Source organism: Lissotriton vulgaris, chromosome 6 (genome assembly GCF_964263255.1).
Source record: "Lissotriton vulgaris chromosome 6, aLisVul1.2, whole genome shotgun sequence".
NCBI lineage: Eukaryota > Metazoa > Chordata > Amphibia > Caudata > Salamandridae > Lissotriton > Lissotriton vulgaris.
The window spans coordinates 1,785,870,441-1,785,897,875 of record NC_141694.1 but is presented as its reverse complement, the minus strand read 5'-3'; the positions used below and the strand labels follow the sequence as shown (position 1 = coordinate 1,785,897,875).

Genomic DNA, 27,435 nt, shown 5'->3' with positions numbered 1-27,435 from the left:
TAGTGCCATAATAATGGGCCTGGCACTTTCTAATGTGTGTATCCAAGCTAAGAGCTTGCTAGGTTTGTGCCCTGTCAGTGCAATATCTGTCAATGCTATCTCCTTGTGAGCCTGTCCAGTCTATGCCAAGTTTCTGCCATCGTCCATCTCATAGTCACCATTTCCATCCATGCATCACAAGAATGTGCTTCCAGTCTTTGTGTATCTGCTAGTCTGCCTTGTACTGCCCCCAGCTCCCTCTGAAGCTGCCTTATAAGACCATAGATTTCACTCATAAATTTTCCTCACAGTTCAATCTTTCAGTGCCTCCCGCACCATGCATCTGCTGGCCAGTGCTCCCAAATCATCTGCCAACTAGGCTGCCCAGCATATCCCTACAGTCTGTGTCAAAGAGAGCCTCGGACAATAGTCTCCATCTTGGAGGACCATCAGGAAGCCCCAACCTATTAAGCTTGAGTATCAGAGTAGAGTGGTCTGATAAATATTGCCCCAGATATGTGGGCGACTGTACCCCAACATTCAACGCAGCCTCCCCCAGGGCATGATCCAGCCTGCTGTATGTGCCATGGGTAAGGGAGTGGCATTAGTATTCCTTTGAGTATGGGTACATTGCTCTCCAGATATATACAGAGCCACATCTTGCATTGCTTGTCGCACTGCCTCAGTCATACCCATCATTGTGGATTGCCTTGGGGGCAAACTATCCATATCTCTATTTAGCATCCAATTGAAGTTCCCGACCTACGGTATTTTATTGGCCATGCAGTCAGTCAGTAAGGCCAGTATCTTTGAATAGATATCTTTATCAACATTATTGGGGGCATACACATTCCGGATGCAAACCTCTGTATCACCTAGCATCCCTTGTAATAGGACATACCTGCCATAAGTGTCTGCTTCTGAGTATTACAGTTTAAAGTGGACTTCCAGCATCAATCAGACGGACACCCACCCAGGCATATGAGGAATATGTTGATAAATATAACTGCCCTCCCCATTTCTTTTTTAGCTTGTTTACCTCCTCATCCACCAAATGTTTTCCTTCTAGAAAGCTATGCTTACCCCAGTCTGTGTAAGAAGGACTTCACTCTGTGCCTCTCCACATACCCACCGAGTCCCCTGACATTTCATGTCATGATCTTATAGCTAGGTATCCCTTGTATTTAGGTGGAAAGTCTTACAGGCCCCCCCACACCAACCGATCAGGCGTTCCCGCTCCTTTCCTGGTGTCTTGTAAACTATACCCTTGGCTGCAGTGAACAAACTAAAATAACATCCACTGCTTCCACTGTCATATTCAGTAACAAAACAAGACATGCATTGGGAGCTTTACCTTCTACTGGGTAAACACATAACGACAACAACAACACTGTAGGCTTGCCCATCAGATATGGTTAGAATCCGCAAGACAACCTATCACATCCGGTATCGAGATACCAAGATTTTAATTCCAACGATCATCCAAACACTGACTAGCAGCTTTAGTGCGCAGAAGGGAGGTAATTGTAAGCAGTCTCCAGTCCCACAGGGTCAAAGTACCACTTGGGCCTCCCTCCAGCTGTCCTCTAAAGCACTAACCCTTTTACCTTTTGAGTACCCCTGCTGAACATGTAATCCGGACCCATTGCATGTTAAACGGATTATTCCTCAGTTATTCCTCGGCTACAAATTGTATTCAAATCTTCCTAAACACTTCCTTCTCATCAGGTATCCTCTTTACTTTTTCTGGTGCTCAGCCTCCCCTGCCAAGCTTTGATTTTCCGGTATGCGGTCCTCACCCATTGACTTCTTGCTCTCCTCATGCTCTATAGGCTAACTAGCCAGTGTACCATCTTCATGCACCACCACTCCGGGCGTGAACTGGCTTGGGAGGTGTTCCGATCTCTGTAACTTAACGGTACCCATGTTCGTGGTTCCTATGCATCTCCTACTTCGTCTGGATCAAGGAGTCCCTCTGTTGTGTTGGTGAATACAGTCCCATACCTCAAAAAAGGACCACATGTCTTCTGGTCTTCCAAATAAGTTGGTTTTCCCATTGACTTTCACCCGAAGGAGTTTGAGATACATCAATATGTATGGTAGATTCATAGTTATGAGTTTTTGTTTAATGTCCACATGGGATTTTCTCTGTGGCTGCAGTTTGTGTGCATAATCCGGGACGATAGCAGTTTCATGATTTCAGTAGCACAGCTCTCCCGCCTCATGGGCACAACCCAAATACTTTCTCTGTATCTATAGTTAAAAATCCTTGCTATCAAAACTAGGGCTTCTGGTATTATGGTATTTTTTTTTACATTTCCATCTATATTTATCCGTGTATATTTTTTGTCAATTTTATCTGTATTTATCCATATTTATTTTGTGCTAAGAGTAAAATCTGATGCTGTAATGGGTATATTTCCACATTTATTTAGTCGACAAATATTTACTCACGTTAGAATGTCCAATGGATTTTAGTTGTTTAAAGTAACTTACAGTCATTGGAAACCATTTGCATTGTTGAACACTGTAGGCAGCTGCACTGCTGCAGTTATTTCAGCTTCATTACAAAACATTTTACATTTTTTATGAGCTTCCCTGCCTGTCAATCTGCATTGTTATTGACTTCGCCCTCATGACTGACAGAGGAGAGTATTGTCCAAAAGAAAACCTATTTTCTGTATTTATCTATATTTAGAAATAAACATAGACCGGAAAATAGATGTTTTTCTGTCTGTATAATCTGTAAAAATCATTAAAAACGGAACTAATGGGAGCTTTAATAATAACCCTTGGGGGCCCCTGGCAGCATCCTCACTGTCAGTGTTCTGTGGGCCCTTTCATTAGCAAACATGTCTGATAACCCTTTCAGTTTCAAAGTACGTATGATCCATTCCTCTAGGAAGTGTTCAGCCGAGTCACCCTCCATTCTCTCAGAGAGGCCCAGCAGCCACAGATTATACCTATGTGATCGACCCTCAGCATCTTAAGCTCAAATTTCCAGCACTTTTGATTTTCACCATGAGCCGTGTTACTTGCTCCTTGAGTGTCACCACCTCGGGACCCATTTGAATCTGTGATCGTTCCGCAGTCGTTACCCTATTGGCAACCTTATGTATGTCTGTGCGCAGGAGGCCAACCTCTATAGTGACTGCATCTATTTTCCCTTCAAGGCAGTGCACTATCCATGAATGGCTTCCCATATGTCCACCCAGATCAATCTGCTAAGGCCCAATTTGTCTGTTACTTCGCAAGGTAGAGCTCTGTGGGTGTCACATATTGCATAATGGTGTTGCCCTAATTGGTCTTAGGGTTCTCATCTTTACCCATGTTGTGTGTGCAACCCCACATCGCGGGGCTCACAGTCTAGCAGTCTATATGCATAAAGATGGGGGGTTGGTCTATCGCTTCAGGTGTTGCAGCATCCCGCCATGTGCCAACCACTATTTGTAGATAGCAACCCCCTCGTCTATGCTAGCCACGGATCACTGACATAATATAGAATGACAAAATATAGACTTACCAAAATATCGTTGCCAAAATATAGAATGCAAAAATATCGAATTCCTATCAACAGACAGGTAAGTACAAAAATATCGAATCCAAAATATAGTCTGTAAAAAATATAGTCAGTCAAAATATCGATTTTTTTTAAATGTCTTAAAAGTAATTTAAAATTAATGAAATAATAAATATAATTAACTAAAACATACTTTAAAATACTCCAATAACCTTAAAATTAAGATATAATTAATTTAAGTTATTAATAAAAAATGTACAATATTTTACCGTAGGATAGCAGGAGGGTAAAATGTAATATTACCACTCCAGTGAGTGCAACAGTAGGGAAAGCGTTGGATAGCTTAGGGGTAAAACATACTATTCCCACTCCAGTGAGTGCAACAGGAGGGAAAGCGTTGGATAGCGCAGGGGTAAAAAATACTATTCCCACTCCAGAGAGTCCAACAGTAGGGAAAGTGTTGTATAGCGTCGGGGTAAAAATTACCATTCCCACTCCAGAGAGTGCAACAGTAGGAAAACCGTTGGATAGCGTAGGGGTAAAAAATAAAATTCCCACTCCAGTGAGTGCAACAGTAGTGGATAGCATAAGGGTAAAAATTACTATTTCAACTCCAGAGAGTGCAACAGTAGGGAAAGCGTTGGATAGCGTAGGGGTAAAAATTACTATTCCCACTCCGGAGAGTGCAACAGTAGGGAAAGCGTTGGATATTGGAAGGGTAAAAATTACTATTCCCACTCCAGTGAGTGCAACAGTAGGGAAAGCGTTGGATAGCGCAGGGGTAAAAATTACTATTCCCACTCCAGAGAGTGCAACAGTAGGGAAAGCGTTGGATAGCGGGAGGGTAAAAATTACTATTCCAACTCCAGAGGGTGCAACAGTAGGGAAAGCGTTGGATAGAGTAGGGGTAAAAATTACTATTCCCACTCCAGAGAGTGCAACAGTAGGGAATGCGTTGGATATTGGAAGGGTAAAAATGACCATTCCCACTCCAGTGAGTGCAACAGTAGGGAAAGCGTTGGATAGCGCAGTGGTAAAAAATACTATTCCCACTCCAGAGAGTGCAACAGTAGGGAAAGCGTTGGATAGCGTAGGGGTAAAAATTACTATTCCCACTCCAGAGAGTGCAACAGTAGGGAAAGCGTTGGATAGCGTAGGGGTAAAAAATACTTTTCCCACTCCAGTGAGTGCAACAGTAGGGAAAGCGTTGGATAGCGTAAGGGTAAAAATTACTGTTCCCACTCCAGAGAGTGCAACAGTAGGGAAAGCGTTGGATAGCGTAGGGGTAAAAAATACTATTCCCACTCCAGAGAGTGCAACAGTAGGGAACGCGTTGGACAGCGGGAGGGTGAAAATTACTATTCCCACTCCAGTGAGTTCAACAGTAAGGAAGGTAATGATTTATTATATTATTAAAAATAAATTAAATATCAATACCAATAAAACATTAATTGAAATTAATAACCAATTTAATATTATGTAATAATTAATTAGGAATACAAATACATAGTGGTTATTAAAAATTAATAACCTATTCATAATTATTTAACAACTAATTAATTTTCAATAACAAAAACTAATTAATAATAAAAATTAATACCAATTAATAATTAACAGTAAATTAATTATCAATACACAAAAAGTATTTTTATTATGTAATTAATTACAATTACATTACTTCCTACCCTATTCCCCTATAAACCCACATCCCACTACAGAAAATACATTAATGCAATTATCGTAATTATCAAATATTTAATTGATACAAAATAATTACCAATTAATACAACTTAATTGCCAATTAATAGAAATTAATTACCAATTAAAAATTAATTACCAATACATTTAAAATCAATACCAATTAAAACATAAAAATATTTACTTAATTACAATTAAATTACTTCCCACCCTATTCCCCTATAAACCCACAACCCGCTACAGAAAATAAATGTAGAAAATTAACATAATTAACAATTAATCAATTAATAAAAATTGATTGCCAATTAATACAAATTAATTACAAATTAAAAATTAACAATAAATTCAAAATGAATACTAATAAATAAATAAAACGATTTAATTAATTACAATTAAATTACTTCCCACCCTATTCCCCTATAAACCCACAACCCGCTACAGAACTAAAAAGCTAAATTTAATTAAAAATTTATAATAATTGCTAAAAATTAATAATTAATTTAATATAATTAAATTACTTCCCACCCTATTCCCCTATAAACCCACAACCCACTACAGGATTAAATTACACAAAAATTAAATACCATAAAATCCATTACTTAAAATAAATTAAACATACATTACAAAAATTAATATACACTTTTCACACATATACTAACATACAAAACACTTTAAAAAATTTGATATTATTAAAAATTCGATATATTTAATGCCTATATTGTATACTTCGATATTTTGACTTCTATATTTTGAAAATCGATATTACTTACCTTCAATTCGATATTTTTAACCACTATATTGTGTCCATTCGATATTTTTTCCATTCTATATTTTTACTTCAATATTATGTCCATTCTATATTTTGTAATCGTTATTATGACTGTTTACCGCTGGCCACACAACCTAGAGGGAGAATTCTGTTTTGCACACCCTGCAGTATCTGCCTCATACACCTTCCTCTCAAGTAATGCTGCTCCTCAGCTGTCGGTGTGTCCCTTCTATCTCTCATGTACCAGGGCTTCCCATTTGAGAGTGTCTTCAAACCACCTCTTCTAGGCTCGGCCAAAGGTCAGGACAAGCACCTCACTGCTCCCCACCCCATGCCAGTCTCCAGCTAGCACATTTAAGCTCTTGCTGTGCTGCCAACCTGTTGCTGGCTCCCTTCATCTCTCAGCCCTTCTGTTTCTCCTCTGTTGCAGGCTCTATTCCCACCTCTCCTCCACAATGTAGGTTTGCCACACGTGGGACCCCGTTCTCTCCTGAGCCCCTAATCACCTCACCTCAGCCTTTTTGTCTCCCAGGATGGGGGGCAGGCCATTCCGATCTTCTCGCCGCCCAAGGCATAGACCCTAACTAGTGCCAGTCACTCCAAACCACAGCACAGTGGGATGGCCAACTCTGTCTCTCCATTCAGGCCAATCCTGTCACTGCCTGAGCATCCACACACCCCTGAGAGGCAGCAACCCCTGCCACCTTCAGCTCTCCCTGCTCTGATGTAAGCTCCAGACCTGGCTGCGCCTTCAGGGATGTCGAAGCACCGTCCAGAGACCCCTGCTCCCCCAACAACATTTCTGCATGTCTCTAGACAGTAGGACCCCTGCTCATTAGTTGACGGGAATTTCAGGTTTCAATCAGGTAGGATAATAATGGATTATTCCTTGGGCTGGTGAAGTGCAGTTTTGGAAGACTACTGCCACATTGGTCAACCCAAAAAGTCACGCGGGCAAACTAGAAACACCCAAAAGGATTAAGAAAGCAAACGTTCCTGTAGGTATGCAGAGGCTAAGCCAAACATGGAGAACTATTTCAACCCAGTGGTCTTGGTTAAAAGTTATCTAATGTTAGGCAAGGAAAATGTATCCATCGAATATTTCTGTTAAGGTCTTTGGGATCCACACACCACCTGATCACTAGCCCACCAAGTCATGACCAAATGGAAAATCCATTCTGCAGGCTCCACTGCTTTAATACCTTATTTCTTTTCTGTAACTTGTCCAGTTCAACATCTGCTCAATTTCTAATACCCAGTGGAATTGTCCTTGTTTGTGAGCCACTGGAACCGCACTTTCTTTGAATACATTTCTATGGGAAACTCCATCCAAACATCTTCTTTCACCCGAAAATATATAGGGAAATTTCTTTGGAATGTTTCTTTCATGGTCCACATTTTGCTAGTGATCAAAACTTGCTCAGGCCTATTGGGGTCTAATATGATACATGAAATATGTTTATCAAGCCATCCTAAAACTGAAGGTCCTTTCTCAACAACACATAGATTTTGAACCCCTTCTCTATTAGTACTCTGCCTCTGGCAATCCTTAATCCACAAGGCAGGAGAAGGGGTTTAATCAGGTTGGAGACGGTGTAGTCTCTGCTGTGATTAAATCTAAGTTCTGCTTGCTTTTACATTTGGCAGGCAGACCATAACTCTGGTCCATTATGGTACCACTGAAATATGTCATATTTGGCAACAAACAACATTCCTTTTTTTCTCTGCCACAATTCTCATATTTGAGGGCGATAAGGCATGCACCAAGGTTGAGACCTTAGATGGTGCCCACCTGGTTGCCCTGGCTATCCTACGATTTGGCTGGAATGCTGTGCTTTATAGCATCTTCTGCTGGCTAGACAAGTTGTTAACTGTGTCCCCTGTGTGCTTTTGCACCTTGTTTCTTGCAGCACAGCGTAAGTGGTAAACTCAGTGCCTTCTGCTGCTCCCTTTCAGCACCAAGGACAGCCAAAGCACCCCTACACCCAGAGCCCCCAGGCTAGCTAAAATTGTTCTGACTGTTGTGGCCTGGTTCTAGGATGCGTACAACCTTAACCCCACAAGGGTTCCACGTTCCCGTCATTGATGCTTGTGTAGGTGTTACTGGACAGAGTCGTCAACCTGCTTTAGTAATTTGAGAAGTGCACAAATCGATACATCTCCAGTACCACCTGTCTGCCCCGTGTCCATGCTGCTAAGTTATCAGAGCTCCCTGCTTACTAAGTGGGGACCACTATCTATGCCAGTGGCTATGCAACAAAGCAGGGGAAAATGCATTATCTGTTCCTTGTTGGCGGCATCCTCATTTCACAATAAAATATTATATCCGATGGCACTTGTAATACAGCAGACAGGATACCTGTCACATTTGTGACGCAGTATCCCATCGCCAAACAATTTGAGCCACTGCTCAAAAACACAGTAAAATATGTGTTGGCTACAGGGAGACACCCTCTTGTGACTCTCTTATGAATGTTAATGACTACTTACACATAGACTGTCACAGCTGCCTACATTGACTTGTATATCCATGCTGTCAAAAACCGAATATATGACACTGATAAAATTGTAATGCATTACTGATACAGCTGACTTAAGGCACAGATTACACTACTATCCTATCAGCACCAGGATGTTGCATGGTCTGAAACTATACCTTACAATTTTCCTAATGGCATTTGTGAGTAGGTATTCCAGTCCAGGCTTTTTTTTAGCATTCTGGTTGTTTTAGTCCTAAGTTTAGTTTCGGATAAACTCTGTACAAACACAAGGATCTAAAAAAAGAGCCTGAACTGCTGAACTGGAATATCTATAGATCGAGTGGGAAACTGGAGGATCCGTGTAACACCATCACTGTAAATTCAGTTCTCCTCTTTTCTGAGCAAGCAGGACCGGCTCCAGCTAGAAGCAGGAGCTGCAAGAAGGAGATGTGCTTCCAATCAGGAACCGGCCTGGTGCAGATGTGCAGGGTCAGCTCCCATTCAGGAGATAGCCTGCAGTAGGAAGATGTGCAGGGCCCTGCTCTAATTCAGGGGCTAGTTTACAGGAGGCAGATGTGCAGTGTCCTTCTTGAATTCAGGGGCTAGTTTACAGGAGGCAGATGTGCAGTGTCCTTCTTGAATTCAGGGGCTAGTTTACAGGAGGCAGATGTGCAGTGTCCTTGAATTCAGGGGCTAGTTTACAGGAGGCAGATGTGCAGTGTCCTTCTTGAATTCAGGGGCTAGTTTACAGGAGGCAGATGTGCAGTGTCCTTGAATTCAGGGGCTAGTTTACAGGAGGCAGATGTGCAGTGTCCTTCTTGAATTCAGGGGCTAGTTTACAGGAGGCAGATGTGCAGTGTCCTTGAATTCAGGGGCTAGTTTACAGGAGGCAGATGTGCAGTGTCCTTCTTGAATTCAGGGGCTAGTTTACAGGAGGCAGATGTGCAGTGTCCTTGAATTCAGGGGCTAGTTTACAGGAGGCAGATGTGCAGTGTCCTTCTTGAATTCAGGGGCTAGTTTACAGGAGGCAGATGTATAGGGTCCTGCTCTGCTGCTGGGGCCAGCATATGGGAGTTAGATGTCCAGGGACCTACTTTCATTTAGGCGTCACCCTGTAGGAGGTAGATGTGCAGGGGCCTACTCCAATGTAGGGGCTAGATTACAGGAGGCCGATGTGTGAGACTCTGCCTTCACACAGGGGCGAGCCTGTACAAGGCAGATGACCAGAAACCAGCTTACAGATGGGGTGGGGTCAGTTTGTAACAGTCAGGTTTGAAGGCAGTGCCTCTCATGCAGGTTCCAACTGTAACCAAGAGGCAGATGCACAGGGACCTCCACTCTAGCATTTTTGTGGCACTTGCTATCGACCAGGGGCATCCCAGAGGCAGATGATCAGTAGATGGTTCCCCATCAAGGGCTAACCCGAAGGCAGGGGTGCAGGGACCTCTTTTCCAGCTGATGCATGTGCTTAAAGAAGGCTTGGGTTGGCCTTAAGTCCTCCTTATCACTGGAGAAAGAAGAAAGTTCTATGCTAATTAGCTACCAAGTTAAGTTTCATATTTTGATATGTGACACCATCAACAATTCACAGGTTTCTATGAAAAGCCACTTGGAGTTCTGGTGATTCTAATTTCACTTTTGAAATGACTCCAAGTACAGTAGATTTGTAGATCCAAAATAGTAGTTTATTCACAGCAACAACCCCAGGGAGATCCAAGTACCAAGTCACTCAGGAACAGTTCATCTCTGTGCTGCTCCCTGGATTCCACACTCTGGAATCCAGTGAGCATGGAGACATGGAACATTACATCATTGTAAGAATACAACATATCTTCTTTTAAGACTGGTGATTGGGTACGTTCACAATTGGTGGGAAATCGGAGACCTGGTTCCTCTAAATGGTCTAAACCCAAACAAATCCACCACAATGATAGAAAGGTGTTTAGGATCATACGGTTTAAGAGCTACAGCTTTTGTGATATCATTTTTTATGTTCTCAAAGGCTTGTTGACACAAGGTTGACCACACAAAAGAGGTACCTTTTTTCATTAGTAGTCTTAAACTATGTACCTTATCAGCGAAGTTTGGGACAAATTTAGAATAATACTCTGCAAGTCCCAAAAATGATCGTAATTGATCCTTATTAATGGGGTGAGGTGCTTTCTCAATGGCATCTAACAATTTCATTTTAGGTTTAACACCCTCATTGGAGATGGTGTGACCAAGATAATCAATTTCTTTCACTCCAAACTTGCATTTTTCGCCACACACAGTTAAACCAGCATCTTGCAACTTTTGCAACACGTTGTGGACTGCATGGTCATGACAAATTAAATCCTTCCCCCAAATAAGAACATCGTCTTGAAAAATTCTAACATTTGGTTCAGCCTTCAAAATGCTACACATGACTCTCTGAAAAACCGAGGACGCAGATGCCAATCCGAAAGGCATTCTAAGATATTGAAAAGCACCCTCCGGTGTAATAAAGGATGTTAGATGTCTAGAATCAGCGTGTAATTTGATTTGATGATATGCATTTGACAAATCAATTGAAGAAAAGTACATGGCATCTTTAATACTAGAAATCATTTCATTGATATGTGGAAGGGGATGTCTATCCACCCAAATATTTTTATTTAGATCCCTCAGGTCTACACACATCCTAATTTTTCCGTTGGGTTTGCGAGCCAAAACAATGGGACTAAGCCATTCTGAAGCTTCAATAGGTTCTATTACCTTAGCGTCACATAACCTATTTAATTCTTCCTTTAAAGAATTCCGTAGAGCAAAAGGTACATTCCTTACTTTGTGGATAGATGGAGTGTTGTCAGCTTTTAATATGATTTTATGTTCAAATTTGATCAGACATCCTAAATTTTTGCTAAATAATTTTGGAAAAATAGCTTCCCATCTTGAAGATGAATCCTCATTGGTTAATAGAACTTGATCAAGATAATCATTCGCTAAAACCACTTGATCTGGATGATTTGGGTTCAGTACTAACCCCATCTTTCTGAGATCCTTCCAACTCAATAAAGCACGTCCTCGTTCAACAACATATACCTTTGTTGAACAAGATCTTCCTTTGAAAATTACTTTGGCATTGAAATAACCTATAACAGGTAACTTAATGCCACAATAGCCTTTAGGTCGTGCATCAGGAATTACCAAGGTGTCTTTGTTCCCATTTTCCCACATGTTTTTATCTATGATGGTGTATGGTGAACATGAATCTGCCCACAGCATCATGTGCACATCATTTATCAATACATCACATTTAGGTGGACAGTAATCATCATCATCAAAAATGTCATTAACAGAATCATCTTGTAGCATCATTACTTCAATATCATTTTCATTGTTTTCAACACTTTCTTCATCACTCTCAACATAAGATTCCACACAGTTGACAGAACGCTTCCAATTACTATTATCACCTGTTCTACACCACCTAGCAAAATGACCAATCTTCTTGCATTTAATGCATGTGACTTTACTAGCGGGACATTTGGTGAAATCAGCAGTGTGTTTTTGACTACTACATCTGAAACATACCCTTTTTGTGAAAAGTGGTTTGTTTTTCAAATTGGATTTGAAGTCTTTGCTGTCATTTCTAAAATCAGACTTTTTATGGCTGGAAGATAAGGCATTCACATTAGAAGATTCATCTTTGGAACTTAACTCTTTAACGTAATGAGAAGTATTCTTCATTTTTCTAGCTGTATCTAGGGTCTTTTGTAAAGATGGATTCTTGAGTTCAAGTAAGCGTTCTTGAATTTTAATGTTTTTAATTCTATTTATAAATTGATCTCTAATTATCTCTTCATGTAGGTCTTTAAACTTACATGTGATGGCTAAAGTTCTTAAGCATGCTACATATTGTTGTACATTTTCACTAGGCAACTGCACTCTAGAGAAGAATTTGTGTCTTTCAACTACTATACTAGTTTTTTTTCCGTAATTTTCTTCTAGGGCTTTTAATGCATCAGAATATACATCTATGGACGTATCATTTGCACTTGTTTCACTGGATTCACTACTTTCATCATTGTCAACAACAGTTGAAACCACACGATTGATAATAGGTAAAGTTTTTAAGACTTTCCTCCCTTCAACCCCTAAATTGTGTTTTAATAATGCTAACTTCCTGGATGGCAAAAATACATCACCACCAATAGCTTCTAAATAAGTCTCGAAAGATTCAGACCAATCTTCCCAGTTCATGGATGGAGGACCAGGAGATTGCAAAAATTTAGGAGGAGCAATCACAGAAGATGATACATCCATACTGCTTACTAAGATTATAATAAACAAGTAATAATATCAAGAAGCAAATGGTTAATAAAAAAAATAACTAAAATAATTAAAGTAGTCACCGTTGTCACAAGGATGTAAAATAATAAATTAACACAAATAATGTAGTCACCGTTGTCTGCGAGGAAACATGTAGCAGAAGAAACTGTTGTCAACGTTGTTTTCGTTTTTTTTTTAACGAGCGTACAGCAAAGCGTTAATGAAATGGATGCAGTGTATAAACGCGGCGTGTAAACGCGCGTGTAAACGAAGAAATTGCAGATCGTGAAGCTGAAGAGATCAGTGGCATCAGGTTGTCAAGGAGATTAAAGATGGCTGTCACGCATACGTCGTAGCGTAGTGATACGCGATGACGCGTGCTTTGTTTACAAAAATAGACACGTTGCGTTGCTGCGTAGGGACGCTTAGAGCTGCAACTGACGAGTCGCGTTGATGCGTAGAGACGCTTGAGAATCCAAACAATGTCGGCTGCACGCGAGGAGTAGAAATCAAATCAACACAGCATTTTTCAAGTAAGAAGCGTTGAAAGTTCACGATGTAATTTTTGGGCGAAAACACACTTCAGCAAAAAGTAGATATAGCGTGCCCAAATAGAAACATCCAAATTGCGCGATTACAGTACTGGAGCAGTGGTGCTCACACGGTTGTAGATTTATCAATTAGGTTCAAATTCAAACGCAAATTCAAACGCAAATTAGTAAAATGTAAGTAAAAAAAATCAGATACCTTGGAAATCCACCGAAATGTTCTGTTAATCTGGGGTTGTTGCATTCATTAAATTCATCAGTAAAATATCTCTTCATAAAGTTTTAGTTCATCAGTTGATCATCAGTTGATTTCTTCATAAGATTTTCATTAATCCAGGTTGATGATAAAATTCTTTAAAACGATCCCATCCTCGTGGCCAATGAAATGACTCCAAGTACAGTAGATTTGTAGATCCAAAATAGTAGTTTATTCACAGCAACAACCCCAGGGAGATCCAAGTACCAAGTCACTCAGGAACAGTTCATCTCTGTGCTGCTCCCTGGATTCCACACTCTGGAATCCAGTGAGCATGGAGACATGGAACATTACATCATTGTAAGAATACAACAACTTTCCCCTAATTTTATTGCCGATTATATAGTGCACGGCCTACTAGCTCTATGGCTTACATTAGATGACTGGGCTGAATGCTCGCATCAGATGTTGGTTGAAAGTGTTAAGATGGACATGGAAGGGGAGGTTGGCAGCTCCGCCCCAGCATCCAATGACTGTCCTTCAATGAATTGTGCTTTTATGATGCTTGGCTGTCGAATAAAGTATTTTTTTGACTGACTGACTGTCCGCCCCTTAATTGGGTGTCTAGAGGATGGATGGTTTGGACTTACTTTACTTTCTGATTGAGACTCTGTGACTTCTTGTGACTCAAAGGCAATGTAACTGCTGCCTCCCAACATTCTGTCACCCAAATTAACTCCTTAAGACGTGCTTCTCCAGAAGTGTAAGAGTCATTCTGCTCTTGCACAGACGCTCATTCACTTTAGCCCTTTTCACTCTGAGTCTCCATCTTTGAAATAAGCTCCTGGACTAGGACGTTGCTCTTTCAGATGTAGATGTGACCAGTAGTTCTTTGAATGCAGAGAACAGGACTGGATGGCTCTGTAAACTCTGTGGCGATATTGTATACTACATAAATGCACTCTCAGAGGGAAGCATCCATACTGGTCTTTAGCATCCTTCCCTGAGTGCATCTACAAAGGCGACACCCAGGCTGTGCTTCCCTTTCCTTCTTCTGATCACACGAGTCCCCGAGGTGGCTGATCTCCTTGCAACAGTGGCATCACAAGGGTATTCTCCTGGCTGTAGAAGCATAACGATCAGTGTTGTGTAGATCAATACAGACACTACAGGACGGATGGGTCATTGTGGGAATGCTCTGTCCATCCTTATAACTTATTAGAGTAAAACACATTTAATGGACTTGTATTACTCCCTCTCTGAGACCATTACCACTTTGGCTCCACCTGTAAGAGGGGTCATATTCTCAGAAATCCCGGCTCGACAAGGGCGTTCCTCAGGGCTCCCGTTTAAGTCCAACATTATTTAATGTATACATGGCCCCTTTTGCAAAAATTGTAGAACCACTAGGGTTCGAAATAATCTCCTATGTTGATAATACTCAGTTGATATTCCCAATTGGCCCCAATATAGAAGTTGAGCAAAGTCGATTCTCAGCGGGTATGCTCACCATCTCAAGTTGGATGACTGAGAACTGCCCTCAACTGAACCCCAGCAAAACTGAGGTTATGCTATTTGGGAAAGCCCCCACCATCTTGACTGAGGATTGGTGGCGGCGCCAACTGGGTACTGCCTCAATCCCGCTCAATCGGTGAAAAACCTTGGTTGAAACTGGATCAGAAACTGTCTATGAAAGATCATATCTCTGCCACCACCAGCTCCTGCTACTACAGTTTACGTCTACTACATAGGATATTGCCTTATCTGCCCATTAAACATCGCAGAACCCTGGTCCAGGCAATGGTGATCAGCCGCCTGGATTATGGGAATGCATTGTTTGCCGAAGTTGGTGAGACGTTCCTGGCTAAATTGCAGATGATTCAAAATACCGCAGCAAGAATGATCTTAAACCGTCCTCCAGGCTCTCCATCAGGCCCTTTGTTGAGAGATTTACACTGGTTACCTGTGAAGAAGCGGTCCAACTTTAAAATCTGCTGCTTCACATTTAACGCATTAAATGGCAAATGTACCCTCTACCTTCAAAAGAAATTCATTAAACAGGTATCTGGTCGTAATCTCAGATCTAATTCCTTAGCACTCTTAAAAGTCCCTCGAATACGTCTCAATCGCACGGGAGGAAAGGCCTTCTCGTGCCTCGCACCAAGTTACTGGAACCATCTGCCTATTGCACTGCGTGAATGTCTCTCTTATACTGTTTTTAGAAAACAATTTAAAACTTTTCTGTTTTTAATTTTTAATAGCTCCGGTCTGACCCACCTCTTTCTCTCTAGGTAAGCGCCGAGATGCCCCCGGGTGACTCGCTGCGCTATAAAAGTAGCCATAACATAACATATGGTGCATCACTAAATTCTGGCAATGGAAGGGGACTGTCTAGGGGCCCTCACATACTAACAGTGTTGGTGGTTCTAATGGTAACCCATGTGTTGCCATCTTACGTTTCCATTCTGGCAGGGAAGACATGGCTTGGCAGTTCGGGCTGGACTGTTCCCATGAGGCACAGGGTCAGACTGATTTGCATATGGCCTTGTCTGAAATGGGGTGGCTGAGTGAGCTGGAGAATGGTGATGGATTAAACCCAGATCAGTTGACTGGGGGTGAGTCCATCATCCCCTTTTGTATCGGGATGTGGTAAGTCAGTAAATCTTTGGGGCAGACCTAGTGCACTGAGCCTAGTCCAGGACTTTCAGGATGTGGTGGGGGTGCGATCGCAGAGCACTAGATATGGCCTTGAGTACCGCTTTACTCATCCTGATTTGGTCAGTGCTGTGCAGAGTGGGGTGCAAAGGGGATTAGATGGCCCTGGAGATTGGTCCTGTTGTGCTTCTGGCATAGGAGAAGAACTGAAAAGAAATGGTTGGGTGAAAACTCTGCAGTTCTGTATGGGAGAGTCAGCCTGCCTTCTGCTGAAGTCTCCGGAGTTCGACTTGGCTACTGAAGGTGTAACATGGATCCCTTACTCCTGTGAAGGGAAGAAAAGGTTGGGGCCTAAAGCGATGAAGTAAGCTGAAGCAGCAGCCTGGTAAAGCATGTCTTGTGAATGCCTAAGGGCTAGTTTGTGCAGGTCTTCACTTTAATCTCCTGCTGCAATTTTTGGACAAGATCCTCCTGGTGGTGGGTGCTGTAGAGCCCATCTTGAAGTTGTCTGATGCAAACAGCTTTCATGTCCCTCTTCTGGCTAACGTGGGCGTGGTAATCAGGAGGCGGGAAGGTAATCCATGAATTCTCACTACTTCAATTCAGAAAGTGTGTCTTCCTGGCAGACTGAGAAAGGGGCTGTGGTTAGAACAACGAGGCAGAAACTCATAGGCCTGCTGTTTTCCCACTCATGCAGGCAGCAGAGTGAGAGATGGGTGTGGCCACATGGAGGTAAGCTAGGACATTTGAATGTCCGTTTCTACTTGGGAGGGAAATGAAAGCCACAAACATCTCCCAACAAGATACCCATTGCAGGCGCAGGAGGGGGATACTAGAAAATATAAACACAACAAAATGTTGTTATCCTAGCAAAAGTCTAGGCCCTCCCTGAATAATAAAAAGCATGCAAAGAACACAGAAGTAGAATGGTGAATCCAACAAGAGGTACAGAATGACTTAATTGTCAGAGAGCAGCCTCCATAACATAAGGAAACCCAGACAGTGAGGCACTAATAGGAATTAAATTGGACTTTTGCATCAGTGTTCATTGGCCACACCTGATCTGGCTAGGTTTGCCACATGCGTGGTTTGTTACAGGCATGGCTGATATGTTCATGTCCTGGCGGGTACGAAAACCACCCAAATCAGGTATTTGTTCTTTGGGACAGTAAACAGAAGGGAAAGTACTTTAAAATGCGTTCTGACGCTGACTAAATGATCCGTGATTGATAGATCAACTAAACAAAGGCAGAAAAGCTGTGCTAAAAATAGGCATGTGTATATAAAAAGAGTCTGCTTTCACCATCATGCTCAGACTTTGCAGAATCATAAAACATGAACAGATGTTTTTTTTTTATTGTTCTTCTTTTGGCAGTTTTATATAGTGTGAACTCAGCCCAAGGCTATTGGAGCGATATTCGTGAGCACCAATTACATTGCACACAATCAGATTCAGGGACTGGGAGGTGAAGCGATTTTCCCAAAATCACAGGATGTTGAGCAGACGCCGGGACTCAAATCTGATCCCCCATCTCAGCAGCTCTGACCTTCATGCCACTTTCTATGTGGCCTATGCCCACACACTCTGCATCAAGGCCTGAAGGTGGGAGGCGAATGACCCTGGGAAAAACACTGGGGCCAAGGTGACAATGGCCCAACAGCCCAAACAATACCTGGCCCCCAATGAGGCCCATTCTATTACTTGCGCTCTCCCCAGCCCTCCATTGCCTCAGTGCGATGGCCTGGCAAGGGATGGGATTTGTCTCAAATATTTTCAAATGTGCTCACTCTTTTGGATCAACCGTGAAGATCCAAACCTCTACAAGAGCTAAAACAAAAGCGAAGGGCACCAACAAAGAATTTTTAGTGAGTCCAAAGAAATATTTTGCACATCCTGGTGCTTTTAACAACATGTATCACTTGCACAACACAATTCTAAACAGCAAACAAGCATATACTGCACAATACTCTTTCAAATGTGCTTTTCATCAGTTTTATTAGCAATGTTCAAAAAGGGCAAGACGACATGTCCTGAGATGAACAGCCTACGTGTTTCGTCCCTGTTTTCTGGGGATTTCTTTAGGGCTGCTAAACATAAAAACATACACACAAAACAATACATTAGAAGAACCAAACACCTACAATGTGATTTTACAATTTCAATCAAGATCCTGAAAGCAGCCATGTTACATATCCATTTCTTATACTTCATTGTTTATATAACAGATAAAACATTAAAAAGTGATTGCAAAAATACAAACACATATATGTGAAGTAATCGCAGAAAATGATCTTCCCAATAAAAGTTTTTTGTTTGTTTTTTGTCTTCAAGTAAATCTCTATTTCATTTATGTTGTACATTTATCATTTTTGAAGCAAAGTCATATAGGCATATACAATATGCACATTCTCTTTTACTTCCTCTTACCACTTCTCTAAATTGGCAATAGCCACCGTTATTATCAACCAAACACCTCCCTTCAGTTTCTCAAACTGTACCTGCCCTGGTTAAAAAGGCCTCAGTCCAACTTAATTTTAAATCTAAGTTTGCTGTCATATATCTTATTAGTCATGTTCTATCTTACATATCCTAGGAGCGCCCCTTAATCTGCCCTTAATTGTTTTCACTAGGTAGTGCCACAATACCTAAATCCAATATGTCCTCAATCTTATTTAATTCAAATTGAAGCTTACCAACATTCTATATCATGGAAAGCCTTATCTTTTTTTTTTTTTGTAACTTTATTTTTTTTGCATTTTTCAGTAACAAATATCATCATACAAGGGGAGCACATATTGTACATCCAAAGGGAAGTAGGAGAAAACATGAGGCACATCATTAGATAACAAACAATCAAGCATCACTTGTAGGACTTTGACATTCTGGAGCAGTAAATAGTACAAGGCTATCATTATTACTATTAGGAGAAGCAGGTGTAAATGTCGGGGCATCACATTCCACACAGATGTAAACCCACTATTAGACATTAAGTCATATATTACAAGGAAGGAAAGATGCAGGTACACATACCCATATCGGTCAGCAAGAGGATCTCAAAAACATCAAGGAGCGAACTCTAGTAGTGGTTTATCAAGCATACCTGCCTCTACACCCCGTACAGAGTATCTAAACCTTTGGCTGCAGCTTCATCAGTCGCACTGTGCGAGATTAAATAGTTGGTCAGAGGCCCCCAAATGTCCTTAGGTCTACTGGCCATTGACTGTTTCGGAAAAAATAGCAAACTGTTCTTGACAATAAATAACATCATTGAGCCAATCCTTAAATTTCGGGGCTCTCCCCCGACCCCACCGGCATGCCACTCTTCTCTTTGCCAGCAATAGAGTGATATCGATGAATTTCCTATACGATTTAGGCACTGGCAGCGTGTATCCCAGCAACATTAACAGGGGGTTCGCATCTAGGGACTCCCACCATGGCCTCCAGGGCTTCGTGTACCTGTGTCCAATAACTCCCTACATTCGGGCACTCCCAGGCCAAATGGAGAAATCCGGCCCCTTCTGCATGACAACGCTCACAACGATCGTGATCAGACAGGTGAAATCTAAATTTCTTAGCCGGCGTATAGTACAGTCACTGCAGAAATCTATAATGAATTATCTTGAGCCGACAACTAGCAGAGATTTTGGCCGTAATGCTACTACAGTACACCCATTGATCGTCAGTAATGTCTAGGGCCAAGTCTTCCCCCCAGTGCGTTCGGGCAGACCTTTCCAAACCTGTGCGTTGCGTCCTGATGTGGTTAGCTATGCCTGACACTAAATGTGCGCCATCCTGCGAGCTTAGCAAAAAATGCAGAGGGGTCATGTTGTCAGGTTCCTGCGGGTAGTCCGGTAAAATCTCTTTCAGCCCTTGGCGCAGTCGTATATAATAAAAAATATCTAGTGGCATAAATCTCTAGTCATGAATTGCCCCTCCGCAAAAAGGTCGCCCCATGTGCTCTTCTTAAGTCTTTGGCACAGCAATCGGAAACCAGTCTCCTTCAGTAAACCCAGCTTGGGATGGTAAGTCAGGGGCATCCGCGCCGAGTATAGTAAAAAACATCCTAACATGTTGGCTATGCGGCGCCAAGCATCTATCGTGCACGTGACAGTAGTAAGCGGGGTCTCGATAGCCGCAGCCGGCCCGTGTATAAAGCCACTTAAGGGTAGAGGATGTGCCACCCAATCCTCCACCGCCAATTGGGGCATATAAGGCTTGGGTTTCATCCAATGATAGGCATAATGCGCCTGGGCGCTCAGATAGTACACTTCGAAGTCAGGCAAGTCGAAGCCCCCCTTGTCATAGGGCTGTGTCAGAACCGACCATCGAATCCTCGGTTGTTTGCCCCCCCCAAAAACAGCTGTATCAATTCAGTTCTAAGTGACTTGAAAAAAAACGCTCCCGGGTAATAGGGGACATTTAAAAAAAGGTATAAAAAGCGGGGGAGTACCACCATTTTAATGAGCGAGGCTCTTCCCGCCATAGATAAAGGGAGGGAAATCCATCGGTCTACTGAAGCGGTCAGTTTGGTTATAGCTACCCCATAGTTCAGTCTAAGCGTCTCCTCTCTATCTCGAGAGACTTGTATGCCCAAATATCTGGGATCTGAGTGACATCATTCCAACGGAAAATCTAGTGGATATTCCGATACAGCATCAGTAAGAGGAAACAATTGTGATTTTGTCCAGTATATTTGGACCCCGACAGTCTGCCGAGTACAACAAATTCTCGCAGCAATGGGTTTAAGTTATGTACAGGATCTTTGACAAATAGCGTCATATCGTCAGCCTACAATGAAATTGCAATCTGACGCTAAAAACATCGGAATGCACCTGTCGAATGCAGCTGCCGGAAATGACAAGCAAGCGGCTCTATGGCAATAGCAAAGAGCAGGGGGGAGAGTGGACACCCCTGCCGTGTGCCCCGTGTGATATTGATCGAAGGGGATAACCAGCCGTTGATAAGTATCCTGGCAGAGGGCTGAGTATATAACAGCTGTATCCAGGAGATAAACAGCCCAGGAAACCCCATCCTCTGTAACACAGCAAAGAGGTAATTCCATTCAACTGAATCAAAGGCCTTTGAGGCGTCAAGAAAAATGGCCGCCATCGGGAGATCAGGAGCTACAGTTTGGATCAGGGAGAACAAGGTGCGTAAATTAGTAGTCAGTGCTGAATTTGAGCATGTGGTTGTAGGTGGCACCCGCCAGCACTCGTTTATGGGGACCAACCTTCAAGTGTTAGATAAAGAGGTGTGGAGTGTTTTGTGGTGGACTAAAGAAGCATGAAGTGGAATCAAGACTACACAACCTTGATATCTGGCACACTGACATTCAGTAGTGCCAGCCGTGGGTTTATCAGCAATACCTAAGAACCTGGCACTTATTCTATTACAAATTAAGCACTGCGCAATAGTGTACATTACTGCACAATGCATTTGTTCTTCGTACATTGCTTATATTTACAGCACACATTTAAATGATAGACTCAAAACCGAGAATACACAAGTTGTTGAAATAGCATCCCTAGTGTTTTTATCTACTTGTGGGTAGATATGTGGTACCTCTATAGATTACTAGATTTCTAGAGCATCCGTTTTTGGTATTTTCCTAACAGGCACATAGTCTTCCTTTACGGTAATTGGGAGGTAGCCAGAATGATACCTTAATTTGTCATTGTGTATACAAATGAATGGTATTAGTATATAGGGACTGTAATTTAATGCTGTGCCATTCTTCTACCTCTCTTTTGCACGCTTGCTTATCTCAATTTGGGCCAGAGTTCAGATATTTGCAGAAAAACCTTTAATACCATTGTTTCTAAATCACCTTACTCCTATGCTGGTCAATAAATAATCAAAACAAACATCTACTCGTATATGTGCTGCAAAATATTTTAGATTGTCACAGAATCGAACTTGTCATTTTGTGAGTGACTAAAAGTAGGGTCCAAATTGAAGTTATGAGGGCCATTTTAAGTTTAAGATGTACATTAGTGATGTTACCATTGACGGCACCTTTTACACTATTAATCAGTGTTATCTGATCTCTACACACATGTGCCCAAGATATGCTAGTTACAAAATGCAATGTTGACTAATTTTTCAATAGACAGTTCATAATTTACCATTGAAGTAAATTGTATCTCTTCTTTCATGACGATTTAACTTTGGCAGTTTCGTTGTAGTCCCTTCTCTGTGTCTGTGATCTGTCCCAGATCTCGCTTTAGGAATCTCGTCACTTTAGTTGTGTGATGTGTTATGATGGTAGACATGAGGTGAGATTGAAAATGTGCACTGTTATGAAATAAAATTGTACCAGGATCAAGATCCCCCTCTATTCGGGCGTTCTTTCTTCTCCGTTCTTCTTTGGTTACATAGAACCGCCTTTCAAAATCCATCAGTACCACTGTAATCTGGATTTGAGATTTCCAAGCAATCCTGTACCCACTACTGGTATATAACATATGTGGAATTTAGTTTCAATACTCCGACTGCAAAAAATGTGATGCAGAAAGAAAAAAACACTTTTACAGACAAGCAACATAATATGTTTTAACTTTTACTGCAGGTGTGGAGCAAAGAAGCCGCAGCGACTGCAAAAAAGGTTGCTGCGAAATGCAAATTCGAACACAGTTCTCCAGAAGAAAGAGATATTGGCAGTAAGTCCAAAATGATGACATCATACTGTATATACCTATTTTAATGCATACAACATTTTAACTGACCTCTGAATGCCAGAGTAGCTGCTTCTAAGTACTTTGCAAAAGTATTGTCATAATGTTTTAGAGCGGGGCTGCAGAGAAGTGGAAAAGAAGGAAAATATATTGCTGAACACGTTCCCATGGAGTGATGTTACAGTTTAAAGATGTTTCTCTAAAGTTGAGCAGCCCAGTAGGTTTCCTAGGCTACTTGGGGTCCATTCTCAAGGGCCGGGCCTTGATTGTGGAGATATTTCCCTCACAGGCACTGTTTCTTAATGGCCGGGTGACTCAATGTAGGGTGCAGGGGTGGTAGGGGGGGTAGGGAGGAGGAGTTCATGATGGAATGCACAAGGTTCGGATGTAGGGAGTTTGAGCGAGAAGTGTTGTGATTGGATTTTGTTTGGTTGGGAAGGGTTGCTTAGGGGGGGCGGAAGAAGGATTTGGAGAGATAGATTGAAATGTATAGTGAGGCCAGATTGAGCTTCGTAACTAAGGCGTAAAGCCAAAATTGGTATAAAGCTTTGAACCTGTTTCATTAAAGCGGCCTCTTCCACACTATCAGGAAGTCAGTCGTTCTTGCATACGCCATCCCGCCCAAAGGGCCAGCTGCAGCGGTCCAATTTTATTGCCAGCAATTCAGCTGCTCTTCCTGTCCAGGTTGTACAACTGGGGTGGAAGCTATTTCTGAGGTCTGGGTTATGTCATGAGCTGTAGAAATGGTTGCAACTCACTGGTAGCATGTGTGTACGCGCCAGAAAGGCGTGCATGTTGGTTACCACTCATGTTTACCATCTCGCATGATGGTCATTAGTTGCTGAATAACCTATTTAAACAAGTGCTGCTGCCTTTGGTACGGCTTCATTTGAATGATGGAACCTGACCCGAGCACTTTAGCATCTGCTCCGTTAGCAGAGGAGAAGGTTATGATGTTCTCAATGTCAGACTTTCAATCAATGACTGATGATGCTGTGGCTGCTGCGTTCTCAGTCTTCTGCCAAAAAACAGAAAAGTATGGCTGATGATGAGTAGGACCCAGTGATTGACTCTAAGGGCAAATATATTCAAGGAGTGCCTTTTCAGGAGTTGTGGAAGCACATTAGGCAGACGTTGGGATTCCAGCCCCAAAGGTGCCACACAAGTATTCTCTTAGTGTACAACTCCTCCTACTGATGTTCTGTCCAGACATGAAGTGATTGAGTTGAAGTTCTTCAAAAAGGGAAATAGATAAGTCGAACTTTCCATGTTTCCTTTTCAAACGCTAACCTATGGAGACATGAAGAAAAGTACCCACATTTTCCTTACGGAAATACCATTTTAAGTAGTATCATGCCTGCTACGTCTGCGGCATTGGAAGAGGCTTCTCTGTCCGACAGAATGGATGAGAAGATTGAGGGTTCTTTGAAACACTGACATGCAGCAGCACGTTTCTTAATTCTGGCAGCAAGGCTTATTCCTCAAGAGACTTTCTTGAAAGACCTTTAGCTCCCATTTCATTGTCTTTAAGACGGAGATTTTAGCAAATATGGAACTGCTGGCTCAGTTTCTTTTGGACTTTTGATTGGTTTCCTCTGGTCTTCCATTTCAGCCTGCAGTGCTGCTCAGCATCTATTTTGGTCAAATATGTTGAAGTTGGAACAGGCTCAAAAGTAGCTACTTCTACAACTTCCTTCTACAGGAGACATACTCTTTTGTGCAGAAGTGGGTGAGGTGGTACAGAAGGCTGTGGAAGAGAAAACGTTGCTTCAACCATTGAAACCTTTTATGAATAAGCGCTCATTTGTGAATAAGCATTTTAATCGGGCACTCCACAATTAACAGCCCTTTCAGCCCGAGCTTGAGGTCGCGGAACCGTGAAAGCTGGAGAATCATGACCACAGCAACCTCGAGAACTTCAGCAGTCTCAACCAAAAGAATAACAAGCACTCTCCAATGGGGGGAGGGAGAAAAGGCCTCTTTGAGGGTGTTGGTCAGACAAATGGGGGCTGACAGTGGTGGATCACGGTTACCTGCTAAAACTCCAGTCTCTTCCAACCGATCACTTCCCTGTGCAAATGCTGATGCTGAAGTAAAGAGACAAGGAGAGCTTTAAGCACTCTCTAGCAGAAGGGAGCAATGGTGCCAGTTACTAGGTCAGAAAGGAAAACCAAAGGTGGATGGAAGCTTCCATCTGGGACCAGATTTGAAATTCCTCAGCAAATAAGTAAACTGGATGATGTTCAAAATGGTGACTTTATGGAGGATCATTCCTCTGGTTTTTCCAGGGAACTTCCTCATGACATTGGACTTACAGGATGTGTTAGTTCAGGTTCACTCCCAGAGGTTCCTTCACTTTGTGGTATGGTCGAATTATTTATAGTTCAAGGTGTTTACTTTCAGCATCTCCCCTTCTGCACGAATATTCACAAGGGTACACGCACCAGTGGGTGTGCATTGTGCATTGGCATTTGCTTGGGGTACAAGTCTTACAATTCTTTCCCTACTTGGATGGTTAGCTAATTGTTGCATCCTCTCTTTCCAAGGCAGGGGAAGATGTGCCCCGAGTGTGCGACGGTCTCAAATCTCTTGGATTTCTCCTGAAAGAAGACAAGTCATAACTGCTTCCAACCCATCAGAAAAAATGAATTAGAACTCTCTTCGATGCAGTGTAGGTGACAGTTTCTTGGCCAGAGGACTGGATGTTGATTTTGAAATTTCATCTCCAAGAGCGTCATTAGTTTTAGTCGGATCCAGATCATCAAGGTTTAAAGGTTCAGGGCCTGATGCTGGCTTGTACAAATGTGCCATGGGCCGTCTCCATTTAAGGCCGCTGGTACAACATGCTCTCTAGACGGATAAGAGGCTCAGTGCAAGAGGTCTCTGTCAGAGGCTCACAATTCTTCCAATTGCCAAGAGCTAGCAGCTATTGGGAGTGCTCTTCTCAGCTTTACTCCCAGGGTGATGGGTCATGCTGTTCTTGTAAGGATGGCCAATCAGGTGGCAAAGTCTTACAGAAACCGGCCAGGGAACATGGGATCCCACTCCCTAGCCCGATTAACTGACTAGATTTTCTCCTGAGCAGAAGTCCACTTGATAACATTTAGAACAATGAATATTATAGTAATTTCCAATCTGCACGCAGACAGCCTGAGCAGGCGCATGTCCTTGGATTCCCATCTCAGTTTGCAGGCATTTCAGATGGCAATGAAGCTTTTTTGAGTTCCCTCTCTAGATCTTTTTGCATCCCAGTTGAATGCCCTCCTGCTGTGGTTTTGAACAGTGAAGGTGTTCCCAAGGCCTTGGAGGGTGAATGCCATAGCAGTTCCATGGCCTGAGGGCCTTCTGTTTGCCTTTTCTTCAATTTCCCTCCGGCTGAAGGTGCTACAGCGTATTTAGAGGGAGGAAATAACAGTGATTCTGGTGGCACAGTTTTGGCCAAGGATACCATAGTTTCCGTTTTTGACTCTTCCAGCAGCGTAACCTCCCCTTCAATTAACGTTCCCTCCCAGCCCTCTTTGGTTCCCATATCTATCTCTCAAACAGATCACCCAGTTGTGATTAATGGCTTGCAAATTGAGAGGGGTGGGTTGCAACATTTAGGATGTTCACCACAGGGGGTGACCTGTGATATTCAATCGATAATGAAGGATTCCACAACTACAGCCTATATCAAGCATTGGAGAAAAGATTATGTATGGTATTCTAAGAATTCCTGTGATCCAGTCTCTGGTGAGCAATTTCACATTTTTGATTTTTTTAAAGGATGGCTTCTCTAAAGGTTTAGCACACACTACTTTAGGTTCCCAGTGGGCCACCATTAGATCACTTAGGCAGCCTGGAGGGAACTCTCTATTATTCTTCCTCAAGGAAAAAGCTACTGACGAGTCTTGTCTGATTCCTTCATAGGACTTATCAGTGGTTCTGGGGTGCTTGCAGGAAAGGCTTTTTAAAGCTTTGGATCAGGTGAGCTGAGCGTGGCTTTCCTCTAAAGTTATATTTCTGGTCGCCTGTGGGGAAATGTCTTCTTTGATTGTCACCTATCCTTATCAAAAGTCTTTCCAGGATAGGGTTGTTATGAGGCTGAAGTTTCACCCTAAAGTTCCTTCCACTTTTCACTGCTCTCAGGAGATTATTTTCCCAATTTTCTGACCCCATCTAACATTGCATCCTCCCGGGATGTCCGTAGAGCTCTTTTCGTGTACCTGGAGCAGGCAAAACCATTCTGGCCTCTCATTCTCCATTTGTTTCTCACGGGGCAGCCTGTAGAGGTCAAAAGACATTGAACACTACTATCAGTAGATGGGTCAGGCAAGCGATTGCTCATGCCTATTTTTCTATGGAGTTGGGCTTGCCAGACAGTGTCATTGCAAGGTCTACCAGAGCAGTGGCTGCTTCTTGGTCCCCCGGCAGGAGATCTGCTGAGCCGCTGCATGGGCCAGTTTCTTTCAAACTACAAGTTGGATTTGTTCTCACGAGAGACAGACAATTTTGGTAAATCAGTATTAAAAAAATATATTTCTCATTGAGAAGCATATATGTGGCCTGAGCTGATCTTTTCTTGCACTCGGGTACATCCTCCTATGTTAGTACTATGACGAGGAGGACTTCTGTAGGAGGAA

The 27,435-nt window shown here is 42.3% G+C and overlaps 1 protein-coding gene across 1 annotated transcript in view; it reads left to right on the top strand.

The window, feature by feature from the left end:
- LOC147709484 (uncharacterized) overlaps nucleotides 1–27,435 on the top strand; it is a 189,232-nt gene that overhangs the window by 53,491 nt on the left and 108,306 nt on the right. The window contains exon 5 of the mRNA XM_086926004.1: nucleotides 22,708–22,798. Coding sequence (XP_086782130.1) covers nucleotides 22,708–22,798 — 91 coding nt within the window. The remainder of the gene's footprint in view (nucleotides 1–22,707; nucleotides 22,799–27,435) is intronic.